The sequence below is a fragment of the Delphinapterus leucas genome, chromosome 2, assembly GCF_059928025.1.
Source record: "Delphinapterus leucas isolate spDelLeu-1000000601 "Yukka" chromosome 2, BTC_Dleu_Yukka2, whole genome shotgun sequence".
In the NCBI taxonomy this organism is placed as follows: domain Eukaryota; kingdom Metazoa; phylum Chordata; class Mammalia; order Artiodactyla; family Monodontidae; genus Delphinapterus; species Delphinapterus leucas.
This window is the reverse complement of record NC_143130.1, coordinates 72,427,754-72,451,493: the sequence shown is the minus strand read 5'-3', so window position 1 is coordinate 72,451,493 and position 23,740 is coordinate 72,427,754. Positions and strand designations below refer to the sequence as shown.

The following is a 23,740-nucleotide window of genomic DNA, read 5'->3' as shown; positions in this document are numbered from 1 at the left end:
GCTGGATTGTAAGAAGGCAAAAAAGTATATACTCACCCAAACATAGACTGTACATTTTTCAAGCACAGGGGGCCATCAATAGTAAAAATCTGCCCTTCACCATTGTTTAAATCTATAAGACGTTCAAGGCAATCCAAGGAATCAGTGCTCTGAAGCTACAAAGCAAAATAGATGACTCTTCTAAAGTGGCATAAAATGCCAGATTGTTATCAGTACACTAAGGTCACAAAACAAAGATGATTTTTTTTAATAATGTGAGAAGGAAAATAACTAACAATTTTGACTCAAGGTTACCAAAGAGGAATGTTATATAAAATTATACCAGTAGAGCTATTTCATTCCAAGTAGTTTTGCAAAGATTCAGAGGTGACCACAGTTGGTATTCACATAGCACCTTCCCTTCCAAGTGTTTCTAACATATTTTGGTAAGAACCATCATTATTTATATTTTAAAGATAGAAAAACTGAGGTGAAGAAAAGTTAAATAACTTTCCAAAATAAATGGGAAAACCAGGAGATAAGAGTTTAATAAAACATACATCAGAGTAATGTTACTTAACAACAACAAAAAATTAAAGCACACTTCTGTCAACATTTCTGGTGTGATGGACGTAAGAATTCCTAAGTGAGGGAAACACCTAACACGAAAAAGAACATTCTGTCTCTGTAGCATCTGAAGAATCTTTGTGGGAAGTAGGACGGATAACAACTCCAGCTATGTTTCCTGAGATGTGGCAACACTCTGCTTTCAGAAAGCATTTGAGACATAGAGTCTTTTCAAATATAATCAGTAATTAGTGTCAGTTGAAACAATGGAGTTCAATGTTATACTATAGGCATGCCTCATTTATTGAGTTTCGCAGATATTGCCTTTTTTTTTAAACAAAGGTCTGTGGCAAACCTGTGTCGAGCAATTTTATTGGCACAATTTTTCCACAGGATTTCCTCACTTTGTCTCTGTGTCACATTTTGGTAATTCTCGCAATATTTCAAACCCTCCACCAGCAAAAAGATTACAACTTGTTGAAGGCTCAGATGATGGTTAGCACTCTTTGGCAATAAAATATTTTAAAAATAAGGTATGTACATTGGTTTTTTTTAGACAGTGCTATTTATTGCACTCTTAATAGACAACAGTATAGTACAAACAAAGCTTTTATATGCACTGGGAAAAAAAGAAATTAATGCGACTTGCTTTATTGTGATCCCCGCTTTATAGTGGTGGTCTGGAATGGAACCTGCAATATCTCCGAGACATGCCTGTATATGTAATATAATATTAATGGAATATACTAAAAAATATATTCCATTTCTGAGTCCTAAAATGTATCTAATCAAACTAAAAAGAACTTAGTAGAAAGCATTACCTCCTCCAGATTTGCCATGCACATGATGTATAACTTAGATGGGAAAGGAAAAGGTAGTGGGAACCTGTTGCTCTCACTGCGTTGGCTGTGAGTAGCTAGGGAGTGCCGCAGTGACCCTCTACCAATGCCAAGACAGCCATCTGTCACCAGAACAACCTGTTTGCAAAAAGGGAGAGGAGTTTTGTACATGAAATAACATATTTATTTAAAGCAGTCTCATTTGGCAATGTTTTCATTTCTCCCTAATTGCATTTACACTGAAAAATGTACCTCTGCAGGAATACAAACAAAGATGTGAATAAATCTCAACAACATTTGTCAAGTGAAAGATGACAGACACATTGTATTGATACGATTCTACACATATATATTAAGTTCAGACCACGTAAAACAAAACTAAGATAAATCAAATAGGGGTTGTAGGGTGATACTGAGTAGAAAGGGGCATGAGAAAACTCTGTAGGGTAATGGAAATGTTCTATATCTTAACTGGAGGAGTGGTTACATAGGTATATACATTTGTGAAAACTCAGTAAACTGTATACTTCAGATCTATGCATTTTACTGTATTTTATCTTATTAAACCTTTAAAAAAAGCACCTACCTATGAACACTTAAAAAAAAGACAAAACCATTCATAACCAATTCTTACTTAATTGTATTAAAACTAGAACCCTATCTCTTAGAGAAGGAGTTGGCACCTAAGACACTGGTGTCAAAAATGGCATAAAGGGTACTTCCCTGGTGGTCTAGCGGTAAAGAATCTGCCTTCCAATGCAGGGGACACGGGTTCGATCCCTGGTTGGGGAACTAAGATCCCACATGCCCTGGGGCAACTAAGCTCACGTGCCCTGGAGCCTGCACACCACAAAGAGAGAGAGGCCCGCGCACCGCAACAAAAAGATCCTGCATGCTGCAACTAAGACCTGAAGCAGCAGAAAAAGAAAAAAAATGGCATAAGGACCTATTTTACGTGTGTCCCTAGGAAATACCAGCACAGAAGTCTGAAGACTGAACCTTGACACTTTATTTTCAAAGATGACAAACTTTACCTACCCCTGCTCAACTAAAATGACAACTGCATTAAATATGTATAAAAGCCATTTAACCAGACATGGACAAGACCTTTAAAATGCATTCTTAATCAACCGATAATTTTTAAAAGCCTTCAAAACATACCAACAATAGACATTAGTTACAAATCATTTTCCTTTTCCTCACTGTTTAAAGCAATCCTTGGGAAGTCCTGGGTGGACTTCCCAAGAAATCCAGGGGAGGATTGTTTTTGCTCTCCCTAGCCTAGCCTAGTAACTTAACAATAACAGACCAGTAAGGCAGTATCAGGTGGTTGCACCATGTGAAGTGCCAAGACTGACACTTACTTCTAAAGCCCAAGAATGCTTAATAGAGGTCCCCTGGAGAGATGTCATCTCTTAGGAAGACAGTCAAGGCAAATCCCTCTTCTAGGTACCAACAATTGCTACATAATGATTTACTTCTGCCACTAGCTTTTTCAGATGCTGTGTGATAATGAAATATTTCTTGTAATGTCAAAATGAGACAGACTTTACTCAGATAATGAAAACATAGTCCAGCTCTTTAAAAACTTGGTTAAAAACATTCCACATTAAAACAAGTCTGTTTGATAGTAACTGATTATAAAAACAATCACTAATAACGTCCACCGTGTTTTGGACCTGGTTCACCCCAAAACTCACCAAGCAAGTCTAAGTGGATCCAGGCCCAGCTCCTTCCCCTCAGGGTACAGTGTATCTCAAATTCAGATTCCTCCTTTTTGCAAAGGAAGAAAAAAATATTAAAAGGCAGAAGTCTGCATGGTGCACAAGGTCTGGCTCTTATGTGTTTTCTGAGTTTCTTCTCTAAAACCACTGAAGAAGTAGCAAATGAAACTGTGCTACCTGCTAGCTTCCAGTTCAGAAGATATTGACAACAAAACTTCACTTATTCTTTATATTGCTAGGAAATTAGACAGTCTGTATGCATGGCTTTACGAAATAATGTTTATGAAGCAAGGTGCCAAAGGTTTTTATTTCTGAAAGGAAACTGATCAAAAGGTATTTACTGGCTTTTTTAGCAAGTGTCCACTAAAGTGATCTGATTTTTAACCTTTTAGTAGTAGCTCAGGGTCTTCACTAACCCATGAGTTCAAACTGTATAAAATAACTCAACTACCTGAGTAAGAAAAAACAGTAAGAAAAAACAAAAAAGCTTAAAAAAAAAAAAGCTGGGTTTATTGAGATATAATTCATAAGCAACAAAATTCACCCTTTTTAGTATATAGTTCTATGAGTTCCGACAAATGCATTCAGTGATGTAACCACTTCTACTATCAAGATACAGACCAGTTCCATCACTTCTCATATTCCCTCATGTTTTATTTGGGTCAGCCCCTAACCTTTCCTCACCCCAAGGTAGCCACAATCTTATACTTATTTAAAAAACAAATATCGGTGATGCTACTGACACTACTGAGGAATCCCGTATTTGACCCTATAATAAAAAATCATATACTATGGCCCACTGCCTGTTTCTGTAAATAAAGTTTTACTGGAACAGAGCCATGCCCATTTATTTACTTATTACCCGTGACTGCTTTCATGCTATGACAACAGAGTTGAGGAATTGCCACTGACACCCGCAAAGCCTAAAATACGGAAAAAGTTTGCTGATTCCTGTTGTAGACTATTATGATTTTCCTTTTAGCAACTTTTCTGTTTTCTCCTTTAAAATATGCTACCACTTCTCAAAGCACCCGTTTATAGCAAACTTCCAATTGCTACAACTCTGCTCTGATTTGATGCTATATGTGGACCTATTGTGGACTCTTAAGGGCAACAGATTTTATGACATACACCTCACTTTTTAGACAACCCAGGTAGTTGAGAAGGTTAAAAGTCTGCTGAATAAATGCTACACTGGAATAATGAAGACAGACTATATTGTACTGATGTTTACAATTATATCACTCAAAATTATAATCGCCCCTTCCAGGGGGTGTTCTAAAATTCCACTGTGAGCCCTTTGTGTTTTATACAAACAATGCTAGTTTGAGGTTAAGTCAATTTACTAGGAGGATGCTTTCCTTAAGGCATATTTGTGCTGCTTTCTGAATATATTAGTGTTGATTTAGTGCCTTCTTTTAAAAAGATACCAAAAGTGTATAATATAGTTTGTGGAAATTACAATGTATGCTGTGTCAGAGCCTGAACAAAAATGAAGCGCCTCAGTGGTTAATGTTTTTAACTTAGGGCAAAGAAAAAGAATTGATCATTACCTGACAAGGAATTGTACCACCCCATTCTTGCTGAACGATATTGCAAACACCAACTAATGCAGACTCCAAGCAGGTTTTATCATAATCATCCATATTACTTAGTGCTTCCTGATTGAATGAAAGATAAAATTGCTCATTATTATTTACTGTTTTAATTTGTTACCAGAAAAAAACATAAACTGTTCAAAGCATGAATGTTACACAGGGGACATTGTGTTTCTGAGAGCCCAAAGCATACATTCTTAAAGAAAAATGGTAAAACAGATTTCCTCAACTGTAAAGGATGATTAAAAGAGCTTCCCTGGGCTTCCCTGGTGGCTCAGTGGTTGAGAGTCTGCCTGCCGATGCAGGGGACACGGGTTCGTGCCCTGGTCCGGGAAGATCCCACATGCTGCGGAGCGGCTGGGCCCGTGAGCCATGGCCCCTGAGCCTGCACGTCCGGAGCCTGTGCTCTGCAACGGGAGAGGCCACAACAGTGAGAGGCCCGCGTACCACCACAAAAAAAAAAAAAAAAAAAGAGCTTCCCTTTATTCTGTTCTCTCATCAGGTGAGAGTGAATTGTCCATCAAGTTCATATCTTTATTAAGTGGACCTTGAAAGAAATAATTAAAATGAAAAACGTTTAAAGACATCACAAAAATAATGACAAAACTTACTGAATACTATCATCATTCTAGGCATTTTACATGCATTTAATCATGACAACATCCTATAACGCAGCGGTCCCCAACCGTTTTGGTACCAGGCACCAGTTTCGTGGAAGACAGTTTTTCCAGACAGGGGGTGGTTAAGGCGGTAATGTGAGCGATGGGGAACGGCAGATGAAGCTTTGCTGGCTGCCCACTCCTCACCTCCCGCTGTGTGGCTGGGGGTGGGGGTTGGGGACCCCTGCTATAAGGTATAGATAATGAATCTATTTTTATTTTATTTTAAGAAAATTTTATTTATTTATTTTTGGCTGCGTTGGGTCTTCGTTGCTGTGCACGGGCTTTCTCTAGTTGCGGTGAGCGGGGGCTACTCTTTGTTGCGGTGTGCAGGCTTCTCATTGCGGTGGTTTCTCTTGTTGCGGAGCACGGGCTCTAGGTGTGTGGGCTTCAGTAGTTGTGGCAAGCAGGCTTCAGTGGTTGTGGCACGCAGGCTTCAGTAGTTGTGGCTCACGGGCTCTAGAGCGCAGGCTCAGTAGTTGTGGTGCACAGGCTTAGTTGCTCTGCGGCATGTGGGATCTTCCCGGACCAGGGCTTGAACCCGTGTCCCCTGCATTGGCAGGCGGATTCTTAACCACTGCGTCACCAGGGAAGCCCAATTAACCTATTTTTAAAATAAGGAAACTGAGGTACAAAACAATTAGGTCACTTTCCCAGGTCTTACACCTAGAAGTGGCAGAATCTAGATTTGAACCCAGTCAGTCAGACTCCAGGACTCAACCATTACTCTTCACTACCTATATAGCAATTCTTTAAATTTCAGAACTGCTGAACATCCAAGATCCTTAGTTTACTCATCTATAAGAAATCCAGTGCAATTAAAAAATGAAAAAAAAAAAAGCTTTTGAGTCACTCAAAAAAACGTGAGATAGGGACTTCCCTGGTGGTCCAGTGGGTAAGACTCCATGCTCCCAATGCAGGGGGCCTGGGTTCGACCTCTGGTCAGCGAACTAGATCCCACATTCATGCTGTAACTAAGAGTTCACGTGCCGCAACGAAGAGTCCACACGCCAAAACTAAGAAGCCCACATGCTGCAACTGAGACTCTGCATTCCACAACTAAGGGTCTGCATGCTGCAACTGAAAGTTCACATGCTGCAACTAAGACCCGGTGCAGCCAAAATAAATAAATAAATAGATTTTTTTTAAAAATGTGAGATAATAAATGATTTAACAAAATTTTATTATGTTTTAAAAAGCAAACTATACTGATCCTGGATTCCTAAACTGCCTAGCAACTATTAAACTGTTCATTTTAATTCCACAAACACTTACTGACTGCTCACTATGGGCAAGGAACTGTGCTAGGTATTGTTGGAAATAGTAATAATTTAGAGATGTTGTCAGAAAGTAATTCTTTGGCGTATCACAGACAACACCTTTGGAAGGTAACACCTATCAATCAAGGTTTTAAAATGATTTCTTGGCATCTGTAAATCAAAGGCTATTTGTTGAGGAGGAAATATACTCCTGAATTACTCTAGAATAAGGATTTTATAAGGAAGCACTATTTTTCTTTTTTTAAAATTTATTTATTTTGGCTGTGTTGGGTCTTCATTGCTGCACGTGGGGTTTCTCTAGTTGCAGCAAGCGGTGGCTACTCTTTGTTGTGGTGCATGGGTTTCTCCTTGCGGTGGCTTTTCTCATTGCGTAGCACGGGCTCTAGGTACATGGGCTCAGTAGCTGTGGCTTGCAGGCTCAGTAGTTGTGCCGCATGGGCTTAGTTGCTCCACGGTATGTGGGATCTTCTCGGACCAGGGCTCAAACCCGTGTCCCTTGCATTGGTAGGCGGATTCTTAATCACTGAGCCACCAGGGAAGTCCCTGGAAGGACTGTTTTTCATCTCAAGTTTTATAGAAAAGTAGAAAAGTGTTGAACCTAAAGATCCTGAACTTTAGGGGACAGGGCACTACATCCTGAGATGCTCCCCTCCCACAGGGAATTCCAGAAAACCAAAAGAGGAGGCTACAGCAACAACTCACAGCTCTAACTCATAGCTCTACCAAAGGCAGAAGGCCTACTGGTTATGAATCCTTGTTTTACAGTTATACTCAGGTATTATACCCATAGACTTATCTTTAAATAATTCCAGTTCTAAATATTCAGTGCAATATGATAATACTGTTTTCCTTCCTATAAATTGGGCCCGGTACATACAATAACTCATTCCTTTTTGTACCTGTAGGGTGTTATAATCTCTTGTGAAGGGAACCATCAATTCCCAGAGTGATGAAAAAACCACCAGAGCTGTAAACTCAAGCTTGTAATTTGTGGCCATGTGTTCAAACAGCATTGTCAAACCATGGGCTGCCAGGTGCTTGCGCTGATACTCCTCGGACCCCTCGATAGACACAGGTCGGGTCATGGAAAGGGATACGTCCATTACCACCACTGTAGGCATGATGAAAGTGATCCCAGTGTTCCCAGTCAGAATGTAAACAGATAGCTATAGATAGAGAAATGCTGTAGAAAATAAATATGATTAGGTCTTGCATGTCATGGAGAGAAAAAAGTATTTTTTTAATCATAATTTTAACCTAACTTTCCAGAAATAAGTGAAGGCAAACCCCATCTAAGTTGAGGTGAGGACAAATCTGCAGGGAATTCAGTGGGAGGGAAGCAAGCAGCTTAGTTCACTGTGAGGACCACTCCTAGAATCACCCACTAAATGGCCATAAATCAAGGACCATCTTAAATGTTTCTAGTAAAAACAAAATAAAACAAAATATTAAATTCAGGGAGCTCTTGAGTTGAATACTTTCAAATCTTACACAACTTAATATAACAAACACTCCTACATCACCTCTCTGACACTTAATTTACTAAAGAACATTTCTAGTTGTCTTATGGTGGTACTTTTTGACAATCAACCATTCTTTTTGGGCACCTTCACTATCTTACTCAATACAGCAGTATTTGGGCAAGTGTTTGCTGAATTATCTTGTTGCCTAATGTCCTTTTTTAAAAAATTAAAATGAACGCAAAATATAAAAACAAAAAGTCGGGCTTCCCTGGTGGCAGAGTAGTTAAGAATCTGCCTGCCAATGGAGGGGACACAGGTTCGAGCCCTGGTCCGGGAAGATCCCACATGCTGCAGAGCAACTAAGCCTGTGCACCACAACTACTGAGCCTGTGCTCTAGAGCCCATGAGCCACAGATACTGAGCCCAGGTGCCACAACTACTGAAGCCCATGCGCCTACAGCCCGTGCTCCGCAACAAGAGAAGCCACCGCAATGAGAAGCCCGCGCACCGCAACAAAGAGTAGCCCCCACGGGCCGAAACGAGAGAAAAGCCTGCACGCAGCAACGAAGACCCAACGCAACCAAAAATAAATAAATAAAATAAAATTAATTAATTAAAAAAAAGAAAAGGCTAGTAAAGTCATAGTCCAAATTAGACAAAGCTGGAAACCATTAAGCATGACAAAAACAACAAACTGCTAGCCTCAGTAGTACTCACTGCAGATAAACGAGGCAACAGCTCTTTATCTATGAAGGAAAAGAGCAAAATTAAAGAATATGTATGACAGCTGGCAGTATCTCATGAAACTGTATAAAAGTCAAAATGTAGAAGAAATGGAGAAAACAAAGAGCTTTTTAAAATTATGGATTGAGAATTAGCATGAAGAAAACATTTCTGTGCTCAAAAATAAAGAAAAAAGTTCCCAGATATACAGATCTGCTCTTGCTGCTGCTGCTACTCTATTATTAAGCAAACTATAGTCTACTCACACAATTAAATATCATACAGCTATAAATAATTGATACGTATACAGATATCAGAAATATTTATATAGGTATTAGTAACTGAGAAAAGCAGGTCACAGGCCTGTATGTATACACCGATTACAACTTCATAAAAATCATACTGCATATATTGCATATATACAATTTTGCATATATACAATTAGAGAACACTCAGGATGGACATAAACAAGTTGGAAATTTAATGTTCACTAATTTCTTTTTTGGAACTTACTTCAAAACACTTAACAGTGGCCAGAGGGCTTGTTTTAGTACAGTGTCCAACTGCAAACGTGTGTTATTCTAAAATTCCATTTGTAAGTAGGCTGTTGGGAACTCTGAGCATATTGCCTCACAGAAACAATGTTATAAATGGGGATCAGGGACTCATGTCAAGTAGGAAAAGCCTTTTTACCACATAATGGCCTTTCAAATACAAATGCCTCATGTATCCAACATCGATAAAGACTAAAGGAGATATATAAATTACTCTTCCAGACTCCTTTCCACAATGTTTAACCATTTTGATAGAAAAAAACTAAAATGTGGGATTCCCTGGTGGTGCAGTGGTTTAAGAATCTGCCTGCCAATGCAGGGGACACGGATTCGAGCCCTGGTCTGGGAAGATCCCACATGCCGCGGAGTAGCTAAGCCCGCGCACCGTAACTACTGAGCCTGCGCTCTAGAGCTCGCGAGCCACAGCTACTGAGCCCACGTGCCACAACTACTGAAGCCCGCACACCTAGAGTCCGTGCTCCACAATGAGAAGCCACCACAATGAGAATCTTGTGCACCGCAACCAGTGGCCCCGCTCTTCACAACCAGAGAAAAGCCGACGCACAGCAACGAAGACCCAACGCAGCCAAAAATAAATTTATTTTTAAAAAAAACCAAGGGGCTTCCCTGGTGGCGCAGTGGTTGAGAGTCCGCCTGCCGATGCAGGGGACACAGGTTCGTGCCCCGGTCTGGGCAGATCCCACGTGCCGCTGAGCAGCTGGGCCCGTGAGCCATGGCCGCTGAGTCTGCGCATCCAGAGCCCGTGCTCCGCAACGGGAGAGGCCACAACAGTGAGAGGCCCGCGGACCGCAAAAAGAAAAAAACAAAAAAACCCCCCAAAATGTGCATCCTTATTCTGCGCCTCATTAAGCACAGCATGTTAAACATAATTCACTCTGACTTAGCATCACAACTCTGAACACCAATACTGCCCAGCACGCTGCTGCCCTCATGTTTTAATTTATACCAGCATTCTCCCAAGTGTGTGCTGCACAACACTGCCCTGGAGGGATGCGCCAAGAAAAATGAGTTCAGGTCTTATTAAAGGCACTGAGAAGCTCTATAGCAAAGAATCCAGTTTGTTAACTCTGTGTTTCCCATTTAACCCTTCTCTGACCATTAGTTGATGCCATGGAACAGGTATATAGAACATACCCAGAAACACTGCCTTGTACTCAAGGGATCCAGGCTGTTGTGTTCTGTTTTGGTGCCTCCTCTTTGTAACTAAGTTTTGGACCATCATTTTGCATCCCACTTTTCTCTGTAATCATCCTCCCTCTTTCCGATTTGTTGCTTTTTGGCTACTATGAGCTGGAAAGCCAGGTAATCCAGCTTGCTAAAACTGTGTCCGAAGTCAAAGTTAACAGGCTCTGAGAGCCTGTGAATTTCTTCTGCTGTCACGTGCATGTGCTTAGGCGTTATCAACTTGGTGCTATTTCATCTACTCAGTCTTTCCAGACCCTTTCTGGGTCTCAGCTGTGTTGTTCAAGAAGTGAGGTCCTGTGCAATACTGGTTCAACTACACTACATTAGACGATAAGCTCAAGAGCAGGGACAGTGTGAGATTCTGCCCACCAATGTCTCCTTAGAACCTATCACAGCAGTGGGCACACAGTATGCACTTGACAAATACTTGATAATGACAAGTAAACTACCTCTCAGCACCAGATGTAACATTAATTTTTTGGCAAAACACATTACAAATTTTAACTCTGGACACCAGAAACACACTTCCTCCTCTCCTCGTTCAAGCAGAGATATCAGGAACTCCTATGCCTCTACCCACGTATAGAGTTTATCCAGCTCCTATGGTATTCCCATTCAGGCACAGAGGTCTTTATGTTACTGAAAGCTGGGGATGCGGAGTACTGGCCTCATCTCTTAGGAGAATGAGAATCAGGATACACAGATTTAGATTATATATAAGAAAGCATTTCCAGCTCATGAAATCTGCTGTAACACTGGAATGGGTGACCATAGCTGGCAGGCTTGCATTCTGGGAAGACACTTATGGAGCTGACTCTTTCTTCAGACTGATGCATTTGTGTCCACCCCCAAACACACCTTCCTAACAATGGCAAAGTCATGGGAAACCAATTTAGAACTCCGGTTGTCAGCACAGAAGTAAAAGATGGATGGATGTTCTTGAAGGATGGTTCACTCAAGTAGCCTAGGCCTGATTTAAAAAAAAAAAAAAATCCCTGCCCACACAGTCCAGCAATTTTGTGAAAACACCATGTTACTTCTCTCTTGGGTTGACTCTTACCCTAAGGTCCTCCACCCCACCCCCATAGCCTTCTCGTAAGTACAGTTTACATACAATGCTTAAGACAACTAGTGGTCTTCTTTTCTCAAGAACAGTCCACTCCTGAGAATAGCCCTTAGCCCCTTGATTTGGTCATCTCCATTAGCTACACATTTATAATTCTTCCCAGAAGGAGACAATTAGCTCGTTCATAAAGAAGTGATTCTGAGGAGTATCGCTCTTAAAGCGTGATTCCACTCGAATTTCTAGGGATCCGCTAACCTACTCTTAAGTTTGTCTGTTGGCCTCACATCTCTTGCCCGGATGAGTCCCCTCCACCGTTCCCGTTACAACTTCACCTCTAAAGTGCCAACCTGTAAACACAGAACTCCTGCATTTGGATCGCGTCTGCCTGGGGATGTATTTTTACCTTAAAATCAGTCAAAAATCTTTAAGATCTGGAAGTCTCTTATGGGAAGAGGAGGCGAAGGGGGCCTGGGTAAGGGGCCGACATCGTGGTGCTTGTGCGGAGCTCTGGCGCGGCAGAGCGAAGGGAGAACGAAGGCAGTGGCCCGGAACTGGCGCCGCAGAGACGGCGCGGGGCGGCCACCTCGGCGGCGGAAAGGCCGGGCGTCGGCCCCGCGTTGTTCCCCGCCGCCGACCCCTTCTCCTGCAGCTCCAACAAGCAATCCAAGACAGCCTACGGTCTCCAGCGCCCTCTACTCACCCCGCGCCCATCACCGGTACGGCCCGTCACCAAATCCTTTCCGCCAGCGCGCCGCAGCCGGAAGTATATGGCCGCGCGACGAAACGGAACTCGGCGCCGGGTGTTCGCTAGGCGCTTGGGGCGGGGCTTTAAGGACGTCGTGGGTGGGGCGTTGACTCCGCGGAGAAGCTTCCCGGTGCGTCTTCCTCAGCGCTTCTCTTCGCAGCGTTTTGTCTGCGACCACCGCCACGACCACACTCCCCACGTAGTCCCCAACTGCGCCGGGCCTGGGCTGTGTTCGCCTCTTCTCTCCCTCCTCGTTCTCGGGCTCTTCCTTATTTGTTTCTGGCCTCCTGCCCACCTGCCTCTCGTTGGCCCGTGGGCTTCACCTGTCTGGGTAACCCCGTGACCAATTCACACTGTCTCCTCACTCACCTGGGCTCGTTGGTGCACCAGCCTGACCCTCACTGATATTTGCCCCTCTTCCCCGTCCCTCTTCAGACCCCTCCTCTGAACTAGTTGACAGAATCCTCTTCCTACTCTATAAATTGTAATTCCTGCCTGAGGAGTGCTCATACTGAGCTGTGTATTTTTCGTAGCTGACGTGAGCCAGTTTCCACGTCAAGGCTTTCCCTCTTGGTCTCCTCAGCCCGGATGCTCACTTTATCCCCGACCCCTTTGAGGGAAGTAGAGGGAGAGTTCAGTCAGTTCCCCTGCCTTGGCCAAGGTGCGCTGCTGAGGGATTTGCACTTAGGCTTTCCTGTGAGTCATCATGGGCCCTCGCGTACCTCACCTCTCGCCACTTGGTGTCCCCATAGCAGCCTGTGCCTCAGCGAGGTCCTTGAGGGGACAAGGAGTGACTTGCTTTCTGACCTCTTAGGGAGCTAGCAAATGCCAGCTAGAGGTAGGCCTGAATGGATGCCAGCAGGCCCCTGGGTAGTTATGGTTCAAAAAACAATGCTGTACCACATAGGTTACAAGTGGGAACAGAAAGGCCTCTAGAGGGCTTTAGGCCTTTGCCTCCTTTTCTTCTGGTTGGTGGGAGGGGGTGAGGTAGGAGGTGGGTCAAGGAGGGAGGATGCTTTGAACCGAACAACTGAGTCTGTCTGACTTGTTCTGTGGGAGAGTGTGGGCTTGTAGTTCTTTCCTGTCCCCTCCTTATATCAGACGTGGCAGAGGAAGGCGCATCACTCCATGGGAATGACCCTGTCAGCATCAGGGCCCAGGGGCAGGCAGACTGCCCTATTTGCTTCAGAACTTCTCTCCCCAACTTGGCTGGTTTCACCATCTCAAGACCCTTTTATGCTTGAGCAGGCACTGGAATCTAGGTAAGTAAGGCTGCATTCTGATTACTTCGTTGTAGTTTCTTATTCTTTCCCTAGTGGGAGGGATGTGGCCAAGAACGTGTGGGCAAGGGAATTTTCGAGCTACCCCTAATGTGATGATGACTTAGCCCTGCGGTCACTGTTCTCCTGGTAGTTCCAGCTCAGCTCCGTGGACTGATTCATTACCTTACCCAGTCCTAAAGATTAAGTTTATTAGTTTGCTGATGGGTGATCACATCTTCTAGTTCTTCTGAATACAGGCTTTCAGGAGACCAGGGAAGCAAAAGGCAATCGGTTAAAACTGATGATAAAAGGTAGGACTACCAAGAGGACCACATCACTTAGGGCAAATGGTAAGTGCTTTTGTTTTTGTTTTTTAATTCTTAGTAGAATCCCATTAAAAATCAAAAGGTCGTTGAGTGAATATAAAATCAGAGAACATTAGCACAAAGAGTTAGAAGGTCTTAAAGGAGAGGTCTTTCAAGCCATAGCTGGCTAATAAATTTCTTTTTCCCACTCAAGAGACCCTTAGCATTTGCATGTTTCCACACATACATTAAAGGAAATCGGTAAACAACTTCCTTTGCATAATCTATCATTCCCTTTATTTTTTCCTGCTTTGAAACAGTAGACAGCTGTCACAGAGGCTTTGAAAGGGAGAGTGATTTGGTCTCCAGTCTGGCAGAGTAAAGGTTAGTGACAGAAATAGCAAGCTGCTCACAGAAGCCATGTACTGGGGTTCAAGGGAGGTTCATATACCCATCCAGTTCTCCAACGCACGTGTTGAAAATGTAGATTCCCAGGCCATGCTGACTGAATTGGAATTTCATGGGTTGGTGCCTGGAATCTTCATTGTTAAGTTCCCAAGATGATTTCCTTCCTCACCTACAGAGAGGAAGGGTAAGGAGTGAGTGAGTGAGGAAAAGGGGAAGAGAGAGGTTAGGGGAAGGTGGTGAGCCCACATTCCTTTTCTGTTCTTCCCTCCCTTTCCATTTTCGGTGCTGTCCTTTGCCCTATGTCTTCCTTCCTGCCTCCTCTAGTCTGGACCATGTCCACTTCCAAATCATACTTCCAAGCTCCAGGCTATCTGCTTTCCCTCATCATCCTACCCCATTCCTCTATTTTCACCAAAGTGAAAGTCCAAAGAAATTGTAGATATGACCCTTTTGTCTTCTTAAAAATTTTTATTATTGAAGATTTTCAAACATAGACAAAGATAGGGGAATAGCATAATAAATCCCCATGTACCCTTCACCCTATTTCTACTATCAACTCAATTCTCAGTCTTGTTCCATTTATACCCCTACCCACTTCTCCCCAACATATTGTTTTGATACAGATCACAGACAGCATAACATCTTGTCCGTAAGTATTTCATTATGTAGCGTAACATCTTGTCCATAAGTATTTCATTATGTATCTCTAAAAGAGAAGGATTTTTTAAATTAATAAACTTTATTTTTAGAGCACTTTTAGGTTCACAGCAAAGTGGAGTGGAAAGTACAGAGAGTTCCCAAATACTCTGTCCGCACACACACAGCCTCCTTCACTATCAGCATCCCAGCACCAGAGTGATACATTTGTTATACTCTGTGAACCTACATTGACACATCAATATCACCCAAAGTCGATAGTTTATTATAGGGTTCACTCTTGGTGGTGTACATTCTGTGGGTTTTGACGAATGTATAATGACATGTATCTACCATTGTAGTATCATACAGAGTAGTTTCACTGCTCTAAAAATCCTTTGTGCTCTTTTTATCTCTCCCTCTCCCATGACTCCCAGGAACCACTGATCTTCTACTGTCTTCATGGTTTGCCCTTCCCAGAATGTCATATAGTTAGAATCATACAGTGAGCAGTCTTTTCAGATTGACTTCTTTTGCTTAGTAATATGCATTTAAGTTTCCTTTATGTCCGTTCATGGCTTGATAGCTCATTTCTTTTTAGTGCTATATAATATTCCACTGTTTGGAAGTACCACAGTTTGCTGAAGAATATCTTGGTTGCTTCCAAGTTTTGGCAGTTATCACTAAGGCTGCTATAAACATCCTTGTGCATGGCTTTGCATGGGCATAGGTTTTTCAACTCAATTGAATAAATACCATGGAGAGAGATTGCTGGCTTGTATGGTAAGCATATGTTTAGTTTTGTAGGAAACTGCCAAACTGTCTTTCAGAGTAGTTGTACCATTATATATTCCCAGCAGCAGTGAATGAGAGTTCCTGATGCTCTACATGCTCACCAGCATTTGATGTTGTCAGTGTTCTGGATTTTCACTATTGTAATAGCTGTATAGTGGTATCTCGTTGTTTTAATTTGCAGTTCCCTAGTGTTACATGATGTTGAACATCTTTTCATATGCTTACATGCCATCTGTATATCGCCTTTGGTAAAAAGACCTGTTCAGGTCTTTTGCCCATTTTTTAATCAGGTTGTTTGTTTTCTTCTTGTTGAGTTTTTTTTTTTTAAAACATCTTTTATTGATTGATTAATTGATTGATTTTTTGGCTGCATGTGGGATCTTAGTTCCCTGACCTGGGATAGAACCCACGCCCCCTGCGGTGGAAGGTGGATTCTTAACCACTGGACCACCAGGGAAGTCCCCCTTGTTGAGTTTTAAGTGTTGTTTGTATATTTTGGATAACAGTCCCTTATCAGACATGTATTTTGCAAATATTTTCTCCCAGTCCGACTTGTCTTCTCATTCTCTTGACAGAGAGAGACTTAAACCCACAACAATTACACTACCATTGTCACATTTAAAATAATTAACAATAAATCCCTAATATCATCAAATACCCAGTCAGCTTTCAAATATCCAGTTGTCTCATAAATATCACTGCAATCTCTTGATATATCTCTGAAATCTCTTAATCTATAGGTTTATTCCTCCATGTCTTTCTTCATTTGCAACGTATTTGATGAGGAAACTCTGACCTCTCTCTCAATCCTCCTTCAGTCTTTTCCACAGCATTTGAGAAAACCACAGAGCTTCCCCAGTCTAAAATAATGGAAAGACTCATTGAACAAAGAAGCGATTTTGTACACTTCCAGTTTCAATTAACTTCATCTCTGCTCTGTAAATAGGGGTGAATCTTATCCACCACTGGATCCTCAGGGTCTGGCACGTGACACTCGATATGCATTTGTGGAAAGAAGATAGGAGGGAAGGAAGAGAGGTTATTAGAAGAAAGGTCAAAGGGAGAAAACAGAGAAAATTTGGTGGGTACTACATTTGTCTAAGAAAGTAGAACTGAACTTTTTTATTTAGGACCCCCTCTCCTTTGAAAAATGTTGTAAACTCTAAATTTTTAAAGGCCTCTCATGATCTGGGCCTGCATCTGTCTTGCCAGGCTCACTCTTCACCCTCTTAAAACTTTGGTAGTATATTTCAATGAAAAAGCAGATAAAGCAAAACAAAACTAGTTTTAAAAAAGTTATAAAAGTAATTCATTATATGGGAAAAATTCAAACAGTTTCAAAGTACATGAAGTGAGAAATTAGTGTTTTTTTCCTAGAAGTAACCACATATATCTCCTTGCCTCAAGTATGGTTCCAGCTGCTGGGTTTGAGAGATGAAGTACCAGGTCTTTTTTGTTTGTTTGGTTTTATTCATTCTGTATCTACTGGTGACAAAAGTACAGCTATTCTTACATAGTCTTTGCAAAGTTGTTTCTACCTATGTGCGTGTGTGTGTGTGTGTGTGAGTGTGTATATTCATTCCTTTTAATTGCTATGTAATTGACTATTGGAAAGATGTGATATCATTTATGTAACCAGTTTTCCATCAATGTTTAGATAGATTTCAGTTTTTGCCCTACAAGCAATGCTGGCAGACCATCGTTGGAGCTTTTCCTCTGAGGTGGGAAGCCACTGGAAAGTTTGGAGTATAGAGACCATGATCTCACTTACAGTTTAACAGCATCACTGTGCTGCTGTATCAGATTTACCCTCTATCCCCAGTGTCTTCACCAGCACTGGATATTAAATTTTTTAGTCCTTTTTAATTGATAAGCCAAAAAAAACCCCTCACTATTGCTTCAATTGACATTCCTTTGTAAAATCAGATTTGACAGGGCGAGTTTTACTCAGTGGGCTGTTTCACACTCACTTAGAGAGGAGTTGTTAATTGTTCCGGTACTGTGTGGATTCCTGCATGGCCACACTGAAGCCCTCTGATAGAGCCTGTCTGATCTCTCCTCTAGACCCCAGGCCCTTCGGGATGGGTACCTGACTGTGAAGCCAAAACCCTGTCTCTGAACTGCTTACCAACATGAAGTGTCACCCCCTGCAATTCCCTGCTTCAGGTATGGCTCCAGCCACTGGCTTGGAGAGATGAAATGTCATGGGATGTTTGGGGGCTTATTTTGCTCATTTCCACTAGTGACAACTGCACAGTCATTTAAAAGAAATCCTATAAATGATATAATATAAACAATTAAAACAATATAAACAAAAGCTCTTGAACTGTGACACAGTTCAGTATCTGACAGATCCAAGTGCTTCCGCACAAGTTCTCACTGTACCTCTTAGAGCAACCCCATGAGGAAGTTCGTCTTTCTTGGTTTTATAAATGAGGAACCTGAGAATGAGAGACCTGTGGAGACTTGCTCCTGGTCAGACTTGTTACTTTATTAGAGTTTGCAAAGTACTAGAAGGTCAAATTCAGCCCCTAGCCCCATTTTGTTTGCCTTTAATATTTTTAAACTGTTTTACATTGGAATGCTTATAGATGGGTCATTCATTCTTTGTCCAGACACAGCCCTTATTACTCTCCGCTGACTTTGAATAGAGCTGATTTAGCTTAATTTTATCCACCCAGGCCCTGAAGGCATTGGATTTTGCACCCCCTGCCAAATCTTGTCTAATTCCACCATGCAACTGTAGGGTCGATATCAACTCTTGAGGTAGGCCCAGAAATAAACCAGCCTCAACCACAAACCCTCAGTGTCAGGTGCAAAGCCTAATTCCTTCTCCCTCCTGTTCTAATAGAACCATGGGAAAGGCCTTGAGCTGCAGAGGGTGGGAGAGGAAAGGCCTACCTGCCATCCTGCCCAGCCCCAAAGCCCTGCCTTCCTCAGCCCCCGATATTATTGTGAGAGTCACAGCTAGATTTACCTCACCTGTCCTGCCACCCTGTTCCAGGGAGAGGATAAAATAAGACAACTTTGTAGAAAAAGCAGATCAGCTTCCCCTCCTTGATGGTGCTGGTCTTTCTCCAGCAGTCTGATCTCTGAAAGGCCGTGAGCCTTTATGAGTGGGCATCTCCCCACCCCACACATGTGTAGCTCAGGTGCTCCATCTCTGAGCATCTCCTCACTGGGATGTACATCTTCAGTCCATCAACAAATATATTAATTAATTAATTTATTTTTAAACAGAGGCACAGAGTTATTTATTTATTTATTTATTTATGGCTGCATTGGGTCTTCGTTGCTGCACGTGGGGCTTTCTCTAGTTGTGGCGAGAGGGGGCTACTCTTCGTTGCAGTGCACGGGCTTCTCATTGTGGTGGCTTCTCGTTGCAGAGCACGGGCTCTAGGCACGTGGGCTTCAGTAGTTGCAGCACACGGGCTCAGTAGTTGTGGCTTGCGGGCTCTAGAGCACAGGCTCAGTAGTTGTGGTGTATGGGTTCAGTTGCTCTGCAGCATGTGGGATATTCCTGGACCAGGGCTCGAACCCGTGTCCCCTGCATTGGCAGGCGGATTCTTAACCACTGCAGCACCAGGGAAGCCCCAACAAATAAATTTTTTGAGTGCCAGACACCGTTCTGGACTCTGAGGTTTCAGCCGTGATTAAGACAGGAGCTCACCTGCTAGTAAGAGATTAATGCGAACATTAATCAGGTTATTACACAGTAAAGCGTTGTCACAATGGAATGCATGGAGATCTGCTTCCCACCAACACAGTCTGACTATGATCTCCAAAAGCAGAATAACAACAACAGTATCACCACTGTTAATGTGTTTTACATATTAACATATAACTTAATTCTTACAATAAGCCTACCAAGCAAGTAGTGTCATTATCACCCTCATTTTACAGTCATTGAGAAGTTAAATTCTTGCCTAAACTCACACCACTGGTACAGACAATGCTTCCACTCTTGGTTGAGCAGCAAACTTTTCTATAGCCTGTTGAATTTCAAAGTATGCCATAACCCCATGAGAACAAGACATAAGGAACCAGGTTTGCCCCCAACAGTTGGGAGTTAGGTTAGACGCTAGAAAGAACTCCTTGGTAACAGTTAGGAGTGTATGAGAGAAAGGAATCCTTTTCTGAGTATTTTTCCTCTCCTGAATTTTCTTTTTATTTGGCCGTGCCGCATGGTGGCCTGCAGAATCTTAGTTCCCCGACCAGGGATCAAACCCACACCCCTTGCACTGGAAGTGTGGAGTCTTAACCACTAGACTGCCAGGGAAGTCCTCTCCTGAATTTTCTATATTGCACAAATAATGTAAAAATAGAGGAATTATTCTAGAAAAGAAAGATCACTCATAATTTCACCTCATGAATTGGGTTCCTTTTTCCATCTTTCTGAACCAAACTGTGACTGTGTTAGACAGTTGGTGTAACTAGATCTGGTTTTTCCTGCAGCACTCTTAAGAGGCAACGATGTGGTAACTAGCAGAGGTCAGCCCCTCTACCCAGGCTTACAACACCCAGAGTGACCCCTGGACACACAGAGATGAAGACAGCTCTTCCACAGAGAGTGAGCGCCGCTGTGTGCTTCAGCAGAGGGGTCTGGGTACCTTCACTCAGGGTGAAATAGGGCAGGGATGAAGCTGTGAGGGATTACCTGATATTTCAGATGGAAGTAATCAAAGCAGCATGCTATCCCTGTACCTTGGGGGAAACAGAGAAGGGAAAGAGGAGCAATCAGTAAGTATCAGGCAGAGTTAGCTGAATGATTGAAATGGTTTCCAGGTGAGTGGGTAGGATCACGAGACACACCCCGCCCCCACTGCCTTGCTCCACTCCCACGTCAGTTGGCTCTGGACATGAGCTAGACGCACAATTCCTCAGGTATCTTGGGATTGTGGACAAAGGATGTTGCCGGCCATATCAGTACACAAAGGATGACGTGACCATCAAGCCATCAGCCACTACAGCTGCCCCACACTCCCTCCCAGTGGTGCAGCCGGAGGGGAACTCAGGATGGAGATAAACAGGCTCCTGGCCCTAGATACTTAAGGTACATATCAAAGGAATAATTTAATTAAGTCCAGATGCTTGCATCTTCCCATACATAGAAAAACACTAAACTCATTAACTTGAGATGTCTAGTTTTCCTTTAACTAGCAGTAATCTTTTTTTTTTTTTTTTTTTGCCGTACCCAGGCCTCTCACTGTTGTGGCCTCTCCCGTTGCGGAGCACAGGCTCCGGACATGCAGACTCAGCTCAGCGGCCATGGCTCACGGGCCCAGCCGCTCCGCGGCATGTGGGATCTTCCCGGACCGGGGCACGAGCCCGTGTCCCCTGCATCGGCAGGTGGACTCTCAACCACTGCGCCACCAGGGAAGCCCTAGCAGTAATCTTTTGATGTTCAACTACCTGGGTTTTCTGCAAAAACTCCTGTGTATCCTGGCTCCTCCCTTACCTCTTCAGAGTAGTCCCTCAGAACTATCTGAGAGGCTGTATCCTGGGCTTAAGTCCTTAGTAATTCCCCAAATAAAACATAATTCTCAAGTTTTAGGTTGTGCTTTTTTTTTTTCAGTTGACAGTTTGGGTGGCCTTAAAGGGACCCAGAGCAGACTTCCCTCCGTCACCTGAACTCTAGGAGGAACCAGAGCCTTGGTACCAGCAGAGGCCTCTTGTGCCCATTCGCCTCCTTGGAGAGTCCGGATGAATTTGGGTGAGTCTCTCCTGGTTCTCAGATCTCCCGATTATTGGTTGATGTTCCTGAGTTTTAATTGGCAGTGTACAATAGGTACCTGGCTACCCAGTTGAAAGATACGGGGTGGGGGGGGGACCTGGTTGAAAGACATTGGGAAAAAGTACCTCCCAGCTGAAAGATACTAGGGGAGCCTGGTTGAAAGACACTAGGTTGCTCAGTTGAGTGACACTGAGCTGTCTAAACTGGGTGATTAGGTAAGAGACTGGCCTAACATCTTTCCTAAATGAGGGGCATCAGAAAGCCAGCCTCCAACTAATACCCCAGCCAGGTTTATGTATATACAAACTTAGCTACAAGTACTTACTTAATTGGGAATTAAAGGAAATCTCTCCCTGAAAATGGCCAATATGGGGATTTTTTTTTTTTTTGCGGCACGCGGGCCTCTCACTGTTGTGGCCGTTGCGGAGCACAGGCTCAGGACGCGCAGGCTCAGCGGCCATGGCTCACGGGCCTGGGGATTTTTATTGTGTAAGCAGTTAAGTTAGAGAAAGCCAGCTTGATAAAACGTTTTTTCAGAATTCTGACCTTAAAGAAATAAAAGCCCTTCTAGGGAGAACTTGCAGTTCTCTCCTTGTGTCTTTGAGATGTGAAGGTTCTACCTGATATTCTTAGAGGTGTGTGTGTGTGTGTGTGTGTGTGTGTGTGTGTGTGTGTGTTTTGAGAGCTTGGTCTCTGTCATCTGGGCGGTACACATATGGTGTACATTTGACAGCCAGTCGAATAGACTGGGAGTCTGAGCAGTTTTTTATTGTTGTTTTTGGTCTGGCTATGCCAGCTCTCAGGGAAATTTGTCATAAGGGGTCCCAGCCAAGAAGGGGCCTTTGTCATTTAACCTTCATTGCATCCACCTGTACAATGAAGGCCCTTTACTTTCTTAGACTGTTTTTGGGAGTAAACTTTCTAGATTTTGTGGAGGCTACATCTTTTGCACTCTCTTATGGGGATGCCCTTTGCGTCTTACTGGTTTGAGTCACTATTAAAATACTACTCATCAGTGGCCAGACAGTGGATCTTTTAAATTGTAAAACTTTATGTAGAATAATCGTAATAGTGCAACTCTAGGTATGGGAAGAAGCAGAAAATATTTCCTGGATCATAATAGACTAGTAAGACAGGAGATCCAGAGAAATTTTTTTTTTTTTTTAGGCTGTGCCATGCGGCTTGTGGGATCGTAGTTCCCCGACCAGGGATCGAACCCGGGCCCCGGCAGTGAAAGCGCCAAATCCTAACCACTGGACCACCAGCATATTCCAGAGAATTTTAGATTATCAATAGGGACTGATCCAAAAAGTAGCACATTGAGTGGCCTATCTACAGAATCTTTGCCTGATCCAGGAACCACTTCCTAGAGCCATGGGACAAGATTGGTCATAAAATGCCTCCCAAATGTTGGTCGAATTTATGACCAAGAGGAGATGCTGTGGACAAATAATGTCACCTGCCATATCAGTAAGCAAAGGATGTTGTGGCCATCAAGCCATCAGGCACTTAAGCTGCCCCCACCCCCATAGGTAAGGTGCATATCAAAGGAATAATTTCATTAAGCCCAGACTCTTGCATCGTCCCATATATAGAAAATCAGTTAACTCAACTTGAGATGTCTGGTTTTTCTTTAACTAGCAGTAATATTTTGGTGTTTGACTACCTGGGGTTTTTTGGCAAAAGCTCCTATATATCCTGGCTCCTCCCTTACCTCTTTGGGACAGTCCCTCAGAGCTATCTGAGAGGTTGTATTCCAGGCCTAAGTCCTCAGTAATGCCCCAAATAAAACATTTGGTTTTATTTACTTTGAGGTTGTGCATTTTATTTCAGTTGACAGTATGTCCCAGCCTGCACTGGGGAGATCTGTCAGTGCCCTCTCCCTCAAGAATTTCCCTTAGGCCTAAAATAAATATTTTTCATGTGTGAAATGCTTTAAAGTTTGTAAAGTATTTCTCTCACATTTCCTCATTTTTAAAAATAGATTTTATTTCTTAGAGCAGTTTTAGGTTCTACAGCAAAATTGAGTAGATATTCCCTTATTTTTAACTTTGATTGTCACATCCACCCTTCAAATAGGTAGGACAGGTGTTATTATCTCTCCATTTACATTTAAATTACATTTAGAATCACACAGTAGCAAACAGAGCCTGGTGCTAACTGAGGTCTTCTGATCTTTTAAGCCTCAGGCACTTTC

General features: G+C 42.7%; 2 protein-coding genes across 10 annotated transcripts in view; one reads left to right on the top strand and one right to left on the bottom strand.

Annotated features, from left to right (window-relative positions):
• Positions 1-12,461, bottom strand: part of INTS14 (integrator complex subunit 14) — a 52,186-nt gene extending 39,725 nt beyond the window's left edge. For 4 of the 9 annotated variants that reach the window (XR_016392074.1, XM_089907096.1, XM_022579806.3 and 1 more), the window contains exons 1-5: positions 12,062-12,351; positions 7,546-7,829; positions 4,663-4,770; positions 1,368-1,523; positions 37-155 (exon numbers count right to left, since the gene is read on the bottom strand). Coding sequence is in view for 8 of the 9 variants with exons in the window: in XM_089907096.1 (XP_089763222.1) it covers positions 37-155; positions 1,368-1,523; positions 4,663-4,770; positions 7,546-7,767 (605 nt within the window). In the remaining variant the exon portion in view is untranslated. The other 5 variants (XM_022579807.3, XM_089907095.1, XM_022579808.3 and 2 more) reach the window with 5 other exon arrangements.
• The window catches only part of SLC24A1 (solute carrier family 24 member 1), a 44,012-nt gene continuing 32,731 nt past the window's right edge, over positions 12,460-23,740 (top strand). Inside the window, exons 1-3 of the mRNA XM_089907090.1 lie at positions 12,460-13,665; positions 13,923-20,862; positions 21,008-21,522. The gene's annotated coding sequence lies outside the window, so the exon portion shown is untranslated. The remainder of the gene's footprint in view (positions 13,666-13,922; positions 20,863-21,007; positions 21,523-23,740) is intronic.